The sequence below is a fragment of the Echeneis naucrates genome, chromosome 6, assembly GCF_900963305.1.
Source record: "Echeneis naucrates chromosome 6, fEcheNa1.1, whole genome shotgun sequence".
Classification (NCBI taxonomy): Eukaryota; Metazoa; Chordata; class Actinopteri; order Carangiformes; family Echeneidae; genus Echeneis; species Echeneis naucrates.
In genome coordinates this window covers 24,450,239-24,466,932 of record NC_042516.1, presented here as the reverse complement: position 1 = coordinate 24,466,932, position 16,694 = coordinate 24,450,239, and the positions used below count along the sequence as shown (strand labels likewise).

General features: G+C 50.5%; 1 protein-coding gene across 1 annotated transcript; it reads right to left on the bottom strand.

Annotated features, from left to right (window-relative positions):
- On the bottom strand, window positions 1–15,989 carry tg (thyroglobulin). Its single transcript, XM_029503877.1, has 46 exons — window positions 15,920–15,989; window positions 15,421–15,529; window positions 15,241–15,338; window positions 14,996–15,151; window positions 14,756–14,915; window positions 14,568–14,674; window positions 14,351–14,494; window positions 14,040–14,225; window positions 13,398–13,888; window positions 12,855–13,239; window positions 12,708–12,740; window positions 12,342–12,589; window positions 11,131–11,209; window positions 10,974–11,051; window positions 10,719–10,822; window positions 10,389–10,500; window positions 10,136–10,297; window positions 9,868–10,059; window positions 9,634–9,753; window positions 9,180–9,284; window positions 8,918–9,076; window positions 8,703–8,846; window positions 8,403–8,567; window positions 8,217–8,321; window positions 7,502–7,702; window positions 7,234–7,404; window positions 7,056–7,142; window positions 6,890–6,958; window positions 6,671–6,808; window positions 6,415–6,591; window positions 6,226–6,340; window positions 6,072–6,151; window positions 5,836–5,982; window positions 5,434–5,568; window positions 5,158–5,354; window positions 4,888–5,078; window positions 2,218–2,302; window positions 1,983–2,133; window positions 1,721–1,911; window positions 1,468–1,623; window positions 1,262–1,399; window positions 1,008–1,195; window positions 819–923; window positions 598–738; window positions 161–342; window positions 1–83 (listed from the first exon to the last, which is right to left on the bottom strand). Exons 1-46 carry the CDS (start codon window positions 15,987–15,989, stop codon window positions 1–3), a joined length of 6,840 nt encoding a protein of 2,279 aa, XP_029359737.1.
- Between the last annotated feature and the right edge of the window lie 705 nt (window positions 15,990–16,694).

Below are 16,694 nucleotides of genomic sequence, written 5' to 3'. Positions count from 1 at the left end.
TTAACTGTAGGCATCCTTCTCAATCTGTGATTGGCTGGATGGTGCAGCCACTGCAGGTTGGACGGGCTCTGCCCCCGACTCACCTGGAGGAAAACAAAAGGAGAGGAGAGTAGAATAGAGTAAAGAGAGCAGAGAAGAGAAGAATAAACTGGATTCTGACCTGTCAGACTGATCAGTATGGGTCCTAGTTGACTCCAGAATGAGCAGGATCTCTGACTCAGCCCCTGCCGATGGACGAGGGTGGGGCTTAACTGCAGGTAAGTGGGCGTGGCCTCCGATGACTGGACTGGTTTCCAGTGGGGCAGAAGTGACTGCGCCCACACTCGGGATGGATTTGGGTTCCTTACAAAAACAGGAAACATTAACTTCATGATCACACCAGACAGACTCACCAGTTTCACCTGAGTGGTGATAACCAATCAGAGGACTGCTTTGAATCTGGCACCAAAGAGATATCTGTTGATGTCACTGATAAAAAGAAGAGTTGCATTATTGGTAGTTTGTAGCCTTGAAACTGCTAAGCTAGTGAAGTCAGTCTTCATCATACTCTTCATCACTGCCTTCAGAGTCCTGCTGGCAGTTGGAGGAATGACTCACCCCGTCCTGATGAAGCTGGAGACGTACGTCATCATTGCCAGAGACAGGCGGCGATCAGAGGAAGTGAAACGCTGAGAGCTGATTGGAAGATGAGGAGTCCCAAAGACCAGCTGAACGTCCAGAGGAACAGACACATCAGCCCTGCAGACAGAAACAACCAGTTTGATCAGAGTGAGACAGGAAGTGATGATAGGGCTTCCCTCTGCTCTGGTCTCATGTACCTGTCGTGGCTGCTGCTGATTGGCTGGTGATACAGGAAGACGTTTGCATTGCTGTTAGCCCAGTGGCTAGCCATCCGCAGAGCAGGACAGATGATGAACAGGTCCCTGCAGAGAGAGTCCAGTCAGTGTTCAGAGAGATTTCAAGTCCCAACAGGAGAGTAAAGCTTCAGAGGCTGGATGGGGTCGGACCTGGTGGCGTTGGCGAGTGCCCTGGAGAACAAGTTGTACCCGGCAGGAGTGGGACTGTGGTCCAGAGAGTAGAACCAGGTCGCAGCCTCCTTCAGCAGCTCATTTCCTGTCTCGCCACCCAGAGAGCGACTCAGCGCCTCATAGAACGCTGTTTTACCATCGGCCCGCCCCTGAAGGGCCTCGAAGTCCTGGACACAGGCAAAAAATTATTTAGCAGTCAACGGTTCTGGATCTGGTCAGGTGACCTGACAAACCTTTATCCTGCGAGCGCGGCTGATCAGCCCGTCGTGCTCTGATGTTCCCAGCAGCAGATCGACTCTGTGGACAGATGACCGGGCAAGCGGTTGACGGACCGGAGACCAGGACCTGAACGGGCCGCTGACTGCCAACAGCTGCACACATGAGAGACCGAGTAAGACCGGCGGGAGCCTGGGCTCAGACGGACGGATCTGAACTTTACCTTGGTTTGAGCGGCATTGAGCTTCTCAACAGGCACCGCTCTGAGGCAGGCAGCAAGGTCAGAGGTCACACAACCAAGCTCTTTGGCCAGATCGAGCGCCAGACGTGTGGATGCATCAGGAGTCTGAACCAGTGACGGAGAAAAGACTGAACCGCCCTGCAGGAGGAGGAGCCTTCTGTTTGAGTCCAGTTTTCTGAATCAAACTTCATCTAAACAGCACTTTCACATGATGACAAATCCTCAGCCCTCTCACCATCAGTATCATCCTCTGAAACAGAGAAGAAGAGGAGAAGAGGTGGAGGCTCGTGATGTCAGCTCCACGACGCTCCGCCCCCACCGTCAGTCTTGTGTTGTCTCCACCCATCAGGGAGATGTGGGCATTAACCCAGTGAAGCACCGCTTCCTGGTCCGACAGCCCGTAGTTACCATGGAGACCATGCTCACCTGGAGAAAAGTAGATGTTAGTCTGTCCGTGTGTGTGTGTGTGTGTGTGTGTGTGTGTGCTCTTCATTCACCTGTGCTCAGAAATCCCAGTGCAGCAGTTCGGTAGTTTGCCGTCACTACGATGATATTGCCCAAAGCAGCAAGGGTGGAGCCATCCAGCAGTTCTGTGCTCTGATTGGCTGATGGGTTGATGAAGAAGACCAGGACTGGGACACGCCCCCTCTGACACACACACACACACACACAGACAGACAAATGAGCTGATGTCTGACCTGAAGGAGCGACACCGGAGAGACGACAACTCACCCGAGCAGCTGGAACGAAGACATTCAGGTACAGACAGTCCTCACTGGAGGAGGATGCAACATCACCTGGCTGCACACAACTGGGCCTGAAGGACACACACAGTCACACAACACAGCTGGGCCTGAAGGACACACACAGTCACACAACACAGCTGGGCCTGAAGGACACACACAGTCACACAACACAGCTGGGCCTGAAGGACACACATGGTCAAACAACACAACTGGGCCTGAAGGACACACATGGTCAAACAACACAACTGGGCCTGAAGGACACACACAGTCACACAACACAGCTGGGCCTGAAGGACACACACAGTCACACAACACAGCTGGGCCTGAAGGACACACACAATCACACAACACAGCTGGGCCTGAAGGACACACACAATCACACAACACAGCTGGGCCTGAAGGACACACACAGTCACACAACACAGCTGGGCCTGAAGGACACACACAATCACACAACACAGCTGGGCCTGAAGGACACACACAATCACACAACACAGCTGGGCCTGAAGGACATACACAATCACACAACACAGCTGGGCCTGAAGGACACACACGGTCAAACAACACAGCTGGGCCTGAAGGACACACATGGTCAAACAACACAACTGGGCCTGAAGGACACACACAGTCACACAACACAGCTGGGCCTGAAGGACACACACAGTCACACAACACAGCTGGGCCTGAAGGACACACATGGTCAAACAACACAGCTGGGCCTGAAGGACACACATGGTCAAACAACACAACTGGGCCTGAAGGACATACACAATCACACAACACAACTGGGCCTGAAGGACATACACAATCACACAACACAACTGGGCCTGAAGGACACACACAATCACACAACACAACTGGGCCTGAAGGACACACACAGTCACACAACACAGCTGGGCCTGAAGGACACACATGGTCACACAACACAACTGGGCCTGAAGGACACACATGGTCAAACAACACAGCTGGGCCTGAAGGACACACACAATCACACAACACAGCTGGGCCTGAAGGACATACACAATCACACAACACAGCTGGGCCTGAAGGACATACACAATCACACAACACAGCTGGGCCTGAAGGACACACATGGTCAAACAACACAGCTGGGCCTGAAGGACACACACGGTCAAACAACACAACTGGGCCTGAAGGACACACACAATCACACAACACAACTGGGCCTGAAGGACACACACAGTCACACAACACAGCTGGGCCTGAAGGACACACATGGTCAAACAACACAACTGGGCCTGAAGGACACACACAATCACACAACACAACTGGGCCTGAAGGACACACACAATCACACAACACAGCTGGGCCTGAAGGACACACACAATCACACAACACAGCTGGGCCTGAAGGACACACACAATCACACAACACAGCTGGGCCTGAAGGACACACACAGTCACACAACACAGCTGGGCCTGAAGGACACACATGGTCAAACAACACAGCTGGGCCTGAAGGACACACACAGTCACACAACACAGCTGGGCCTGAAGAACACACATGGTCAAACAACACAACTGGGCCTGAAGGACATACACAATCACACAACACAACTGGGCCTGAAGGACATACACAATCACACAACACAACTGGGCCTGAAGGACACACACAATCACACAACACAACTGGGCCTGAAGGACACACACAGTCACACAACACAGCTGGGCCTGAAGGACACACATGGTCACACAACACAACTGGGCCTGAAGGACACACATGGTCAAACAACACAGCTGGGCCTGAAGGACACACACAATCACACAACACAGCTGGGCCTGAAGGACATACACAATCACACAACACAGCTGGGCCTGAAGGACATACACAATCACACAACACAGCTGGGCCTGAAGGACACACATGGTCAAACAACACAGCTGGGCCTGAAGGACACACACGGTCAAACAACACAACTGGGCCTGAAGGACACACACAATCACACAACACAACTGGGCCTGAAGGACACACACAGTCACACAACACAGCTGGGCCTGAAGGACACACACGGTCAAACAACACAACTGGGCCTGAAGGACACACACAATCACACAACACAACTGGGCCTGAAGGACACACACAGTCACACAACACAGCTGGGCCTGAAGGACACACATGGTCAAACAACACAACTGGGCCTGAAGGACACACACAATCACACAACACAACTGGGCCTGAAGGACACACACAATCACACAACACAGCTGGGCCTGAAGGACACACACAATCACACAACACAGCTGGGCCTGAAGGACACACATGGTCAAACAACACAGCTGGGCCTGAAGGACACACACAATCACACAACACAGCTGGGCCTGAAGGACACACACAATCACACAACACAACTGGGCCTGAAGGACACACACAATCACACAACACAACTGGGCCTGAAGGACACACACAATCACACAACACAGCTGGGCCTGAAGGACACACACAATCACACAACACAACTGGGCCTGAAGGACATACACAATCACACAACACAGCTGGGCCTGAAGGACACACACAATCACACAACACAACTGGGCCTGAAGGACATACACAATCACACAACACAGCTGGGCCTGAAGGACATACACAATCACACAACACAACTGGGCCTGAAGGACACACACAATCACACAGGTACCGTAGTTTGGTGGCGTCCCAAGTTCCTGTCCAATCAGGTAGCTGAGCGTCTTTGAAACGGAGCGATCCTATTGGTGGACGGGCATATGGTACTCCAAGAAACTGAATAACTGTCCTCCGGTTGAAGCCCTGTGCCGTTTCCACAGCAACGCCCTGCAAGTTGCCATGACCCGGGATGGAGACAGTTGTAACCTTTGGCAACAGCTCTGGTGAGACAAAAACTGGGTGAGCAGACCTTCGTGGAAGTCAACATGGAGAGGCTGCTCTTTGCTTCGATCAATTCACCTGTTCTTAGGTACACCTGAGGGGCGGGCTCTCTGATGACCAGTCTGCAGGAAGTGGTTGGTTCGGAGGAGGTGAGGGCGGAGCTTAGCCCACAAACTGTGGTGTCAGGGTAGAGGATGCAGCGAGTGGCGGACTCCACCTCACTGAGTGACGTGGCCACACAAGACTCCTCCTCCTGGCAGGCTGACAGGAGCAGAGGGGTTAGGGGCAGCATTGGAACCCGGGGGGGAGCGGTACATGATAGAGATGTTTGGATGGTTACCATGGAGACACCAGTCCCTGGTCTTTTCCCGGTCGTTGCTGATGTCACGGCTTACGTGGATGACATCATACGTAGAGACAGATGGGTCGACCAGGACTGCAGAGTCAGAGAGGAGATGCCACTTGTCCAGAGACACTGAGACACAAGCACAGAGTATTAAATGTTAGAGGAACTATACAGGGCATTACAGTGATGATGTCATCAGCCGCAGCTTTCACAGACAGGAAACAGGAAACAGCGTTTGACCAGCAGGACCTCACCGTTTGTTGCCGTCAGGCTGAATGAAGGACAGAGATCAGGAGCTGAACTCCAATGATTCACTGAGGACAAAGACAAACCACATTACACTGTGTGTGTGTGTGTGTGTGTGTGTGTGTGTGTGTGTGTGTGTCTCCTCAGTACCCGGTTTCTGGTACCACCCAAAGGGGTGTGGTCGGGTCTTCACTGCAGATGGTCGACAGTCCTGAGTGCTCCAGGTCGTTGTGTTGTCTTCATTGCAAGTCTGAATCCCGAGACTGATCAGGGACAGACACACTATGTCTGACTCACCTACACACACGAGCACACACACACACACATCCACATAAGGATCACTAAATCCGATGTAAACAGCTGTTCCTCCTCCTCCATGTTGTTACCTGCTGATTTGGTGTCTCGGACAAAGCCAATACCACGACAACAAGGATCCTCATCACACCGCCGCTCACACTCCATGAACCTGAATACACAAGCACTTTGGTCAGACCAGATTCAGGTAAAGTCCGGTCTAAGGTCTGATCAGAGTGCTGTTACCCCTTCGTCAGCGGCGTGCCCCCCCCCACCATGACTCTACTGCGAACAGAGTAAGACACCATTTTCTGGAAGGGGACTCTCTGGTAGAAGCTCCTCACTGGTCCAGACAGGTTCACTGGACACAGAGACAAGGTCAAAGGTCAGCAGCACAGCTACAGAACTACAGAGACAGAGCAGCAGGGTAAATACCCCTCTTGCTGTATGTGTTGTTGGGCTCTCTGTCCAGCAGGGGGCGGCAACTGCGTCTCAGTGGTTTGTCGTAACTGCCGCAGACTCTGGTGTTGGGAAACAAGGAGCAGCTGAAGAATCCAGCCGAATCAGCATCTCTGAGATCAGACAGTGAGCACTGCAGCTCCTCATCACATCCTGAGACAGACACAAATCTTTGTAACACTTCCATCCACGCTCCATCTGCCCCGAACAACAACAAAAAGAAGAGTCGTACGTGTGAGACACCACAGCAATGCCTGCTGGGAGTCAAAGTTCTTCTTGTTGAGCAAGAAAGAAAGAGTGGAGAGCTCTCTCTTTGGATCCACGAGGACTTCGTCATCTGACAGAGTCTCAAATCTCTGCTGCACTGAGCCTGAGAAAACACACACACACAGTTCATCAGGGTGTCCTCTGACTCTGCTCAGCAAGTTCAGCACTGAAACAAGAGACAAACCATCCAAAAGAGGACTGAACGCTGCTGCTGCACAGGAAGGAGAACCAGGACTAACTGTTGAGTCTGCATCTGCACATCAGAAATGGCACATATGGAGATTTCGTTAGCTGTTGTAAACAAACAGGAAACCCTTAGTATCTGAGGTCAGGGGTCAGAGGTCAGGTACCGGTGCTCAGGTAGATGGCTTGAAAGCTGACGATGGAAGCCTGGTAGTCCTTCTTGTCCTTACTGTCGGCAGGAAGAGCAGAATCCGCTGGAGGAATCAGAGACAGACTCGATGAAACTACTTCCTGTCTGAGTACCTGCTTACTGTTTTAGTGGAGATTCAGTTTTTGTTTTCTCACTCATGGTGAATTTCTGTCCTCCAAAGTCCAACGTCAAGTTTTTCTGCTGCTTGTTGTATACTAGCCCCGCCCCACACACACGCTTGGCTGTCCCTTGCCCAATCACATCCCAGTCCTGGTCACCACACATCAGGACGGGCGGAGCACTCAGCCAACCACAGAACAGAGAGCCTGTGGGCGGCAGGGCAAGTTACACAATTCATTTAGTAATCCAGCTGTTCTCTCATTCAATCCCCTATCCCGTGCTCCGGTCTCCATGGTAACATACCTCCATTCAGGCTGTTCTGACTGAGGATGAAACCCTGGCAGCAGGTGTCGAGGCTGCAGCCGTCCTGACAGAAACGATGAGCGTCAGACAGAGAGGTCCGCCTGGAGGAGAACACCTGAGTCCTGAACACACCTGAGACAGCCTTCCTCATCTTCATCCTCACAAAGCTCCTTTGGTGCTGCCGCCATGGAAACTCTTCCCCTGGGACACATACAGGTAAACACACCTTTCACCTTTGGCCTGTCTTCATTTTGCAAATACTAGTCATCTGGTTGCTATGGTAACTGTACCTTTCTTCCTGATGACCAGCAGATCTGAAGCTCCACCCCTCACTCTGAGAGAGCAGCTCAGCCAATCAAACAGCTCAGCCTGAGGATTACCCAGAAACCCACTGATCTGAAGTAAAACACACACACAAATCAAAAGACATTATCAGCAACAATGTTCCTGTCAGTAAAGAAAACAAATGTTACATTTGTGTGTGTTTACCTGCTTGGATGTGTTGCATTGTGTGTTCAATGTGTGTGTGCTGTACAGTTCACACTGAGTGTGTGTCTGGAACAGTGCCACATAATGACAGGATGGCTCCGCTGCACATGCTGACACAAACAAACAAAAAATCAAAGTGATTTAAATTCAAAACTGAAATGTTTCACATTTTAGAAAATGTCCTCATAATTCTTAACTACTTCGTAACTCTGTGTGAGTGTGTCACCTTGAACACATGTTTTGAGGTCAGAGGTCATCGTCTGCAGGATGTCAGTGTCTTCGGCTCCAACAGTCAGGTCTGATCCAGAAAAAGCCTGAAACCTGTTGAGAACTACAGACACACAACATTACAAAGTGCTTCCCAGAGGAAGAAGTGAAAGAGCTGCTCTGTGATTGGCTGCAGCGTCTTCACCTGAGCACTCATCATCAGTCAAAGCTTTGTCACTGCTGGTCCACTCAAGCTCCGCCCCCTCGCTACTGAAACACACCCACTTGCCAGACAGGAAGTCAGACTGCGCTGGCAGGAAGTCACCCCGGTCTGAGCACCGCAGACCCCGCCTCTGACACTCCGTCACACCTGACACACACACACACATGCATACAGGTGAGTCACAAATGATGACTTCTGAGAACCAGACTGATCTGAGCTATTCTAGAGCCAGAACCAGAAGGGGATCAAAACCAGATCCAGCACCAGGACCATAAGACTCACACTGATGGACAGATGATGCTCCAGCAGGGGATGAACCTTTAGGACACCTGTTGCAGAAGTCTTGCCCTTCTTCATCCTGATAGGTTCCCTGAGGACACAGAAGACACGCCCCTTCACTGGAGAAACTCCCAGCAGGACAAACCACTGCAGAGACAGAAACAGAGTTCAGACCACCCAAATCCAGGACTGATATCTGTAGAGGGTGAAGCACTCACCACAGCCTTCACCATCACTGGTCAGGTGGTAACCATGGGAACAGCTGAAGTTTGGTGCTGTCATGGAGAGCAGTTTGGGATCCGATGTGAGTGTGGCCCGGACATTATCCAGAATAACCTGAACTCCCTCCAGAAGTCTGGAGCCATTGAGGAACAGACCTGATTTAGGATAAACAGTCTGATGAGGTCTCTCCGTTAAAACAAACATTTTAAAATGGAGCCTGGTGGGACAGTGTCCCTCAGGTGAAAGGCCTGAACTCACTGATGTCATGGAGGTCAGGGAGGTCCAAGGTCGGCAGGTCAGGCAGGGCAGCTCGCCACGTGACTGTTAACTTCAGGGACCCGTCACCGTCACACTGCACACGCACTGACGAGTCGTCACACAACGACACAGAATGGCCCGACACAGGGAGCTACACACACACACACACAGTTTAACGCTTGTGATCCAGAACCAATTTCTGCAGCTGGTTCAGTTCAGACTCAGGATCTGGGTCATGTTGGACATGATATCTATCTACATGAATGAAAATCTCCTGCAGACAAATCTGATCTTCTTAGGGACCCGATCTGTTCCCTCTGAATGGAGCTTCATTTAAAACCTGAACATCATGTTGTGTTGAAGACTAAGACCATAAAATCATCAGGGAGGAGGAAGGATATTTTCCCATTGACTTCAGTACAGTCTGACCAGTGGAGTTGCCGCTGATGCTCACCTGTAAGGAGCAGAGCCCCCTGCTGGTCATCGAGCTGAACAACACGGATTGAAAACTGTCGACCTCCGAGCAGGAAGACGACAATGACCAGAGCTGAGAGGACGACACTGACTGAAGAGGCTGAGAGACTGCACACACACACAGACACACAGAGGTAAAAATACATTTTGACTCTAATGTTCCTCCTACAGGTCAGAGTTCAGTCATTAAAAGGTCAAAGGTCAGAGATCTTACTCTGACAGGCTCCTCTCAGAGGTTGGTGTTCTCCCGCCCATTGCCGACGCTCGATCTCACACAGGAAGCTGCTGACAGGAAGTGGGTTGTGGTAACCACGGTGACAGACAAGCTCACAGCTCTGATGACCACCGGCGACCGGTCGGCAGACCAGTGCACCATGGGTAATGACAGATTCGTGACACAGGGGACCTGCAGAGTGACAGACATGGACCAATCAGGAGTCTCGGTCTAAACTGCAGTTCTGCTTTCTTTAATCTCCACCTACGATCACACGATGGCGTTTCTCCTGTCCGTCGAGACATCCTGGTTCCATGCACTTCCTGTCCATCCATAGAGACACACCAGCAGGAAGTGACATCACACTGCAGTGGGATGAAGGAGCCATCAGGGCTACACTGAAGACCCTGCAGCTCACACCAGCTGGGACCTGAACGCACAAGTTTTCACAGTCAAGTGTGACAGTGAATGCATCACTTACGGCAGTTTGTGTGTGTGTGTGTGTGTGTGCGTGTGCGTACATGTCAGCTGTCCAGCGGCGCTCCGGGTTGCTGCTTGTATCACCTCTCCGGTCAGAGGGTTCACACACCAGCCTGCAGCGCCTCCTGTCTGCAGCACAGCATAACGACCATCCTGACCACACACACATTAAAGACATCAGTCAGGAGTTGGTGCTGTGTGAATAAATCTACAGTTAATAATCCATAATCACACATTAATAATAAAGATAAGTCTAATAATCAATAGAAATGATTGATTAGCCTGAAGGTTTGAGTGATTATTGGGAAACGATCAGACACTTACTGATGTCTTTATGGATCTGTCACTCATGAGTGTGTGTGTGTTCCTACCTCATCACACTGTGGATGATACACTGAGCCGCTGGTGATGTCAGAGCTTTTCATCCAACCAGACAGCAGAAAATGAGTCCGAGCTCTTTGACAAGCAGTCAGACCTGCAAGAATGCACACACACACACACACACCGCACACTGTTAGGTTGTATATCACAATATTAATGAAGAAGACTGTTGTTGTAAAAGGTACATTTAAGTAAAGTTTTGAAAGTGTGTGTGTGTGTGTGTGTTTGTGTGTGTGTGCCCTTACACTTTGGCAGGCTGAGTGAGCGGCTTCCCAAAGAATCAGGGATGTACTCTCCATCTTCATCAACACACCAACACTGGCCTGAACACACAGATGCACTTGTTACAAAGAGTGTGTGTGTATCTGTAAGTGCAAGAAAGTGTATCTCTGTGTGTGTGACCTGTGCTCTGGTAACACTGTGTGTGCAGCCAGCGTCCGTCAGCGTCACACTGAGGAGTGAAGGGCTGATAAGAACGATGCTGAGGAGGGAGGAGCATCTGGACAGCTGAAAAACACCATCATCACCATCATCATCATCATCATCATCATCATCATCATCATCATCATCATCACCATCACCATCATCATCATCATCATCATCATCATCATCATCATCATCATCACCATCACCATCATCATCATCATCATCACCATCATCATCATCATCATCATCATCATCATCATCATCACCATCATCATCTTCTTCATCATCATCGTCATCACCATCATCATCTTCTTCATCATCATCATCATCGTCATCACCATCATCATCATCATCATCATCATCATCACCATCATCATCTTCTTCATCATCATCATCATCACCATCATCATCTTCTTCATCATCATCATCATCACCATCACCATCATCATCATCATCATCATCATCATCATCACCATCATCATCTTCTTCATCATCATCATCACCATCATCATCATCATCATCATCATCATCATCATCATCACCATCATCATCATCATCATCATCACCATCATCATCTTCTTCCTCATCACCATCACCATCATCATCATCATCATCATCACCATCATCACCATCATCATCATCATCATCATCATCATCTTCTTCCTCATCACCATCACCATCATCATCATCATCATCATCATCATCATCATCACCATCATCACCATCATCATCATCATCATCATCATCATCACCATCATCATCTTCTTCATCATCATCATCACCATCATCATCATCTTCTTCATCATCATCATCATCACCATCATCTTCTTCATCATCATCATCATCACCATCATCACCATCATCATCACCATCATCACCAGCATCATCATCATCATCATCACCATCATCATCATCACCATCATCACCATCATCATCATCATCATCACCATCATCATCATCACCATCATCACCATCATCATCATCACCATCATCACCATCATCATCACCAGCATCATCATCATCATCATCATCATCATCATCATCACCATCATCACCATCATCATCACCAGCATCATCATCATCATCATCATCATCATCATCATCACCATCATCATCATCATCATCATCACCATCATCATCATCATCATCATCATCATCATCTTCACCATCATCATCATCATCACGTCATCACCATCATCATCCTCATCGTCGTCATCAGACTTACTGGAGTAAGCAGCCAATTGCAGAGCAGCTTTGGTTCGGCTCAGCAGACTCTCAGAAATCTTTGTGCTCTCCTCTGATTGGCTGATCTGAAGCTCCTCGGGGGTCAGGCGCACACCCTCAGCCAATAGGAAGCCATATCCCGGAGGCAGGTGGGAGGAGTTAGAGAAGGTGACGATGCTTGTCACTTCCTGTCTGAACGCTATGACCTCAGCTAACACCTGAGCACACTTTCCTGTGAGTTAGCATGAAATGGGTTAGCATGCTGTGCTAAAGTTAGAGCTGAGCACTTCAGAGATGATTGATGGTGCTGAGCTGGTTTACAAACTGACCCGCCTGAAGTGTCTGTGTCGTTCTCTCCGGACCTGCAGCACAACAGACCACATGATGACCTCAGAGGATGAACCTCGCATTTAGACTTTTTCTGTTCAACATGATTTGTGCTATATATTTCAATTGCAGCCTGATTGGTCACGCACAGCTGATGGCGCCCCCTGTTGGTCCAGGATTCATCCTTCTGCCCTCAGCGTCCACGCAGAAGCAACGCGCCCCGACGCACTGAAGCGGCAGGAAGTCTCCATCCTCCGAGCAACTGGGGACGTGGATTTCATGTCCAGCCACCATATTTGCTTTCACCTTCAGCGCCATCCTTCGCTCCTTCTCACAGCGGGATGGACAGCGGGGTCGAGGACCGAAGGTCCGGGACCCGACAACCTCCACACCCTGATGGTCAACGCACCAGCACTGCCCACCCTGACACTGAACCTCCTGGAAACCACCGCTGGATGTGCAACTTGGAACAAATATGTCGGCCACATCTTCCTTTTCCTCGGCAGAGCAGGACCGGATCAGAGGAGTCAGGACCTGTACAACAAGACTTTCAGGTCTGACTGAAACCTTTGAAAAAGATTCAACAGCTGCCTTCAATTCAGGCCACCTTCAAACCGGAGCCCTAGACAGGACCCCACCCTGAGGTGCTATGAGGGCATGACTCAGTTGAAGGTTAAGGATCCATAACTGACCTGGTCCAGAGAGTTGGACTGTGAGCTGCTGAACTCCCTCAGTGTGAGATGGAGGGCAGAGAGGAAGGCAGGATCCTCTAGGGCTCTGCTGACGAACTGAACCAGGTGTTGGTTCTTCTCGAGGTTCTGGGGGGTGAGCTGTTCCAGACCCAGAGGCCCTCGACGTCCCACCACCCCACTGAGGTTGAATGCAGCAGTATTCTTGAGGAACTTCCCTCCAAACAGGTTTTCTTGGAGGCGGCGGGGGGAGGTGCGAGCCAAGGCCTGCAGAGCCCCGCCCACAGAGGGGAAAAGACCCTGGAGGACCTCAACCAGGTGGGCCAGGAAAGAGGTTGGCTCCGCCTCCACTGGCAGAAAGTCCCCAAGAGGCCGCAAAAGGGAGAGACAAGAGCCACTAGGGGACGACTCGGAGAGAGGATGAGCAACAGGACCAGAGAAGAGCTGAGAGAGGGCGAGACGACGCTGAGACCGGCAGTCTGCAAGACCTGGACCTGGACCTGGACCAGAACCAGGAGGGAGGACAAATTTAATCAAGAGATAAAAAAGAGATGAATAGAGATAAGGAGTTCCACGGAGATGAGAACCACTGAGCAGCATTAGCTCGACGCTAACTCGAAGCTAACCCTGCTCCTCCACACTGACCACAGACCACGGAGTCTCCGAGTTGCTGTGTCCCAGGAAGCTCTCTCCCTGTCCAATCGACACACCAACACAGCCCCCCCCTCTGACACTGTCTGGGGCTAAAGGATCCTCGTCTGCCACAGGACGGGACGAAAACACTGGATGCCGCCATCGCTGCCCGCCGCTCTTCTTCACAGGGGGAGGGACCTGAGGCACACAGGTGCAACCGGTTCAGACCAGTCTGGACCAGTTTTAACCAAACTCAAAGACCAAATTCAGTGGGAGCCAGATCTAGATCCAGATCCAGATCTAGCTGAAATGAAGCTGTTTACATCTGAAGTGTCCAGTGAGGGCGAGACGAACTCCCAGCATCCTCCTCTGCAGGACTCTGTAGATGTTGGTCTGAGAGAAGGACCGACCGGACCGAAGACCAGAGAACGCAGAGTCATACACCTCTGACAGGAGGAGCTCCACACCTGAACAGGAAGTACACACCTTCATCATCATTGTCATTCTCTTCGTCATCATCATCATCATCATCACCATCACCTGTGTCTTCCAGCTCTCTTCCTCTGCTGTCAGAACAGAAACAGTACGCAGAAACCATCGGGAACAACTTCCTGAAACGGCCAAAGGTCTCAAAAGATTCTGGGAAACTGCAATGATACACACATACAGTGTGATGTGATACTTGTGGACAGGAACAGAAACAAACAGGTGTGTCCAGGTGAGCGCACCTGCTGAGCGCCTGCAGCAAGTCGAGCTCTGTCCTGTCTGTCATGTTGATGAATTTACACTGAACGGGGAGGAAGCTGCCATCAGCGGCACACTGGGGAGGGGAGGAAGGGGCGGAGCTGTGGAGGAGCCGCCTCTCCCTCACCTCACAGCTGCCGGGACCTGCAGGTCAAAGGTCACACAGAAGTTACTTGTGCGTCCTGACCCAGAAACCCAAGGTCATCAGGGGTCTCAGTACGTACAGGTCTGAGGTCTCCTGGTCTGCCGGGTTCCATACAGCTCCATGCCGTCCTGGTCCACACACCAACACTGGCCCCTACTGGACTCACACTGAACTGGCTCAAAGGCACCGGACGGAGAACAGCTCAGGTCTGACTGCAGCTGGCAGGGGGACAGACCTGCAGGGAGACAGGTGGACACAGAGACTGAGACAGAGACAGACAGGCGGAGACAGAGAGAGACAGGTAGGACATGTTTTGTGTCTCACAGTGAGGAGCAGAGTTGTTGGTTCGAGTCCCAGCGACCTCCTGACCTTCAGCATCAACACACCAACACTCCTGACCCCGCCCACTACACTGCACTGGTCTACAAACACAACACACACAGGCGATCACACTGTCAGTCCTTTTTCCTGGATACTCATTGACCTCTGACCTTTGACACATACCTGAACCTTCCATCCTCTGCGCAGTGGGGGATGTTGCCTTGTTGCTTGGCAACAGCCACGGCCCTGAGTGACTCACATCTGCTCAGAGTGTCCGACTCCAGCTGGTACTCTGCAGCATCATCAGTCAACAATTGTAACATCAGGTGAGACCTCAATGACGTCAATGAAAATGACAACATCATCAGCTAAACCTAATGACCCAATCACCAGCTGTCGCTTTAACAAGGCAGTGAAGGTCCAAAGGGATCCACATGGATCCTACTGGATCTGAGGACCAGCTAACAATGCTAACTGCTGTCAGAGATCACAGAAGAAGAAACAGGGAAACCGTGGTAACCATCACCGTGGACCTTTAAAATATGGACATAATAAAAAAGAAGTTCCACCAAAAAGAAGGCACGGACTGTGTGAATGATTTGGTCACTGAAAATGGTCCCCAACACATTCTTTAAAAAACTTCAGTGAGACAGAGACAGACAGGTGTGTCCAGGTGTGTTACCTGAAGCTGTGCCCTGCAGCAGCGACGGACAGCAGACCAGGATGCAGGTGATGCAGAGCAACCAAACCATCGTCTCCACGGTGACAGACGGAGCGTCCCTGCTTCGTTATAAACCCTCAGACCTGCTGAGTCACTCCACTTCATCCCTCCTCTTCTCAGTCCTCCTCTGTCCGTCCTGGTGGAACCAGGAGTCCTTGAACACAACTCAGAAGGCGGTTAGTGAGCCGTGAAGCCCTCTGATTGGACGAGAGGTCTGTGTCAAGAGACACTTTTTATTTCTGAAGCCGTTTCACCTGATGACCAGATGAGCATGAGTCACACTGAGACAGCAACTGATCAGCTGAGCAGTTATCATACTAAAATGATCTGTTAACGAGCTTTGACAGGGTGTTTTCCAGCTGTTCTCTGGAAACTCCTTCTCCACAGAAAAGTTCCTCTCCTGTGTTTGGGTCCTTTCTGTCTTTATCTGATCAGGAGTTCTGCTCAGTAATGATGAAAAATCAGCTCTTTATTCTGTCAACACAATAAACTCACACCAACTTCTCCTCACTGACAACAGAAACATCCAGCACATTTACTGCTGAAACTTCTTCCAGACATGGTGACATTACACAGGAACTCAACTTCCGGTGAAAACACAGTTGAAAAAGGAGAAGAGGTGAGGATGACCTCACAGGAAGAGCTCTGCTGGTCTGTTACTGTTGGTCCTGGAGCTTGTTCGTTTCACTTTCCTGTGATGAGACTCAGACCAAACCAGATCAGTTCAGAAAAGAAA

Excerpts from the sequence above, each read along its gene's own strand:
- tg (XM_029503877.1), bottom strand. The coding sequence starts at position 15,989 with ATGGTTTGGTTGCTCTGCATCACCTGCATCCTGGTCTGCTGTCCGTCG. Across the intron at positions 11,210-12,341 it reads ATGAGGATGATGATGGTGAT|CATCGTTCTTATCAGCCCTT; the intron begins GACGTGATGATG and ends CTCCCTCCTCAG. Across the intron at positions 10,298-10,388 it reads CGCCGCTGGACAGCTGACAT|GTCCCAGCTGGTGTGAGCTG; the intron begins GTACGCACACGC and ends TTGTGCGTTCAG.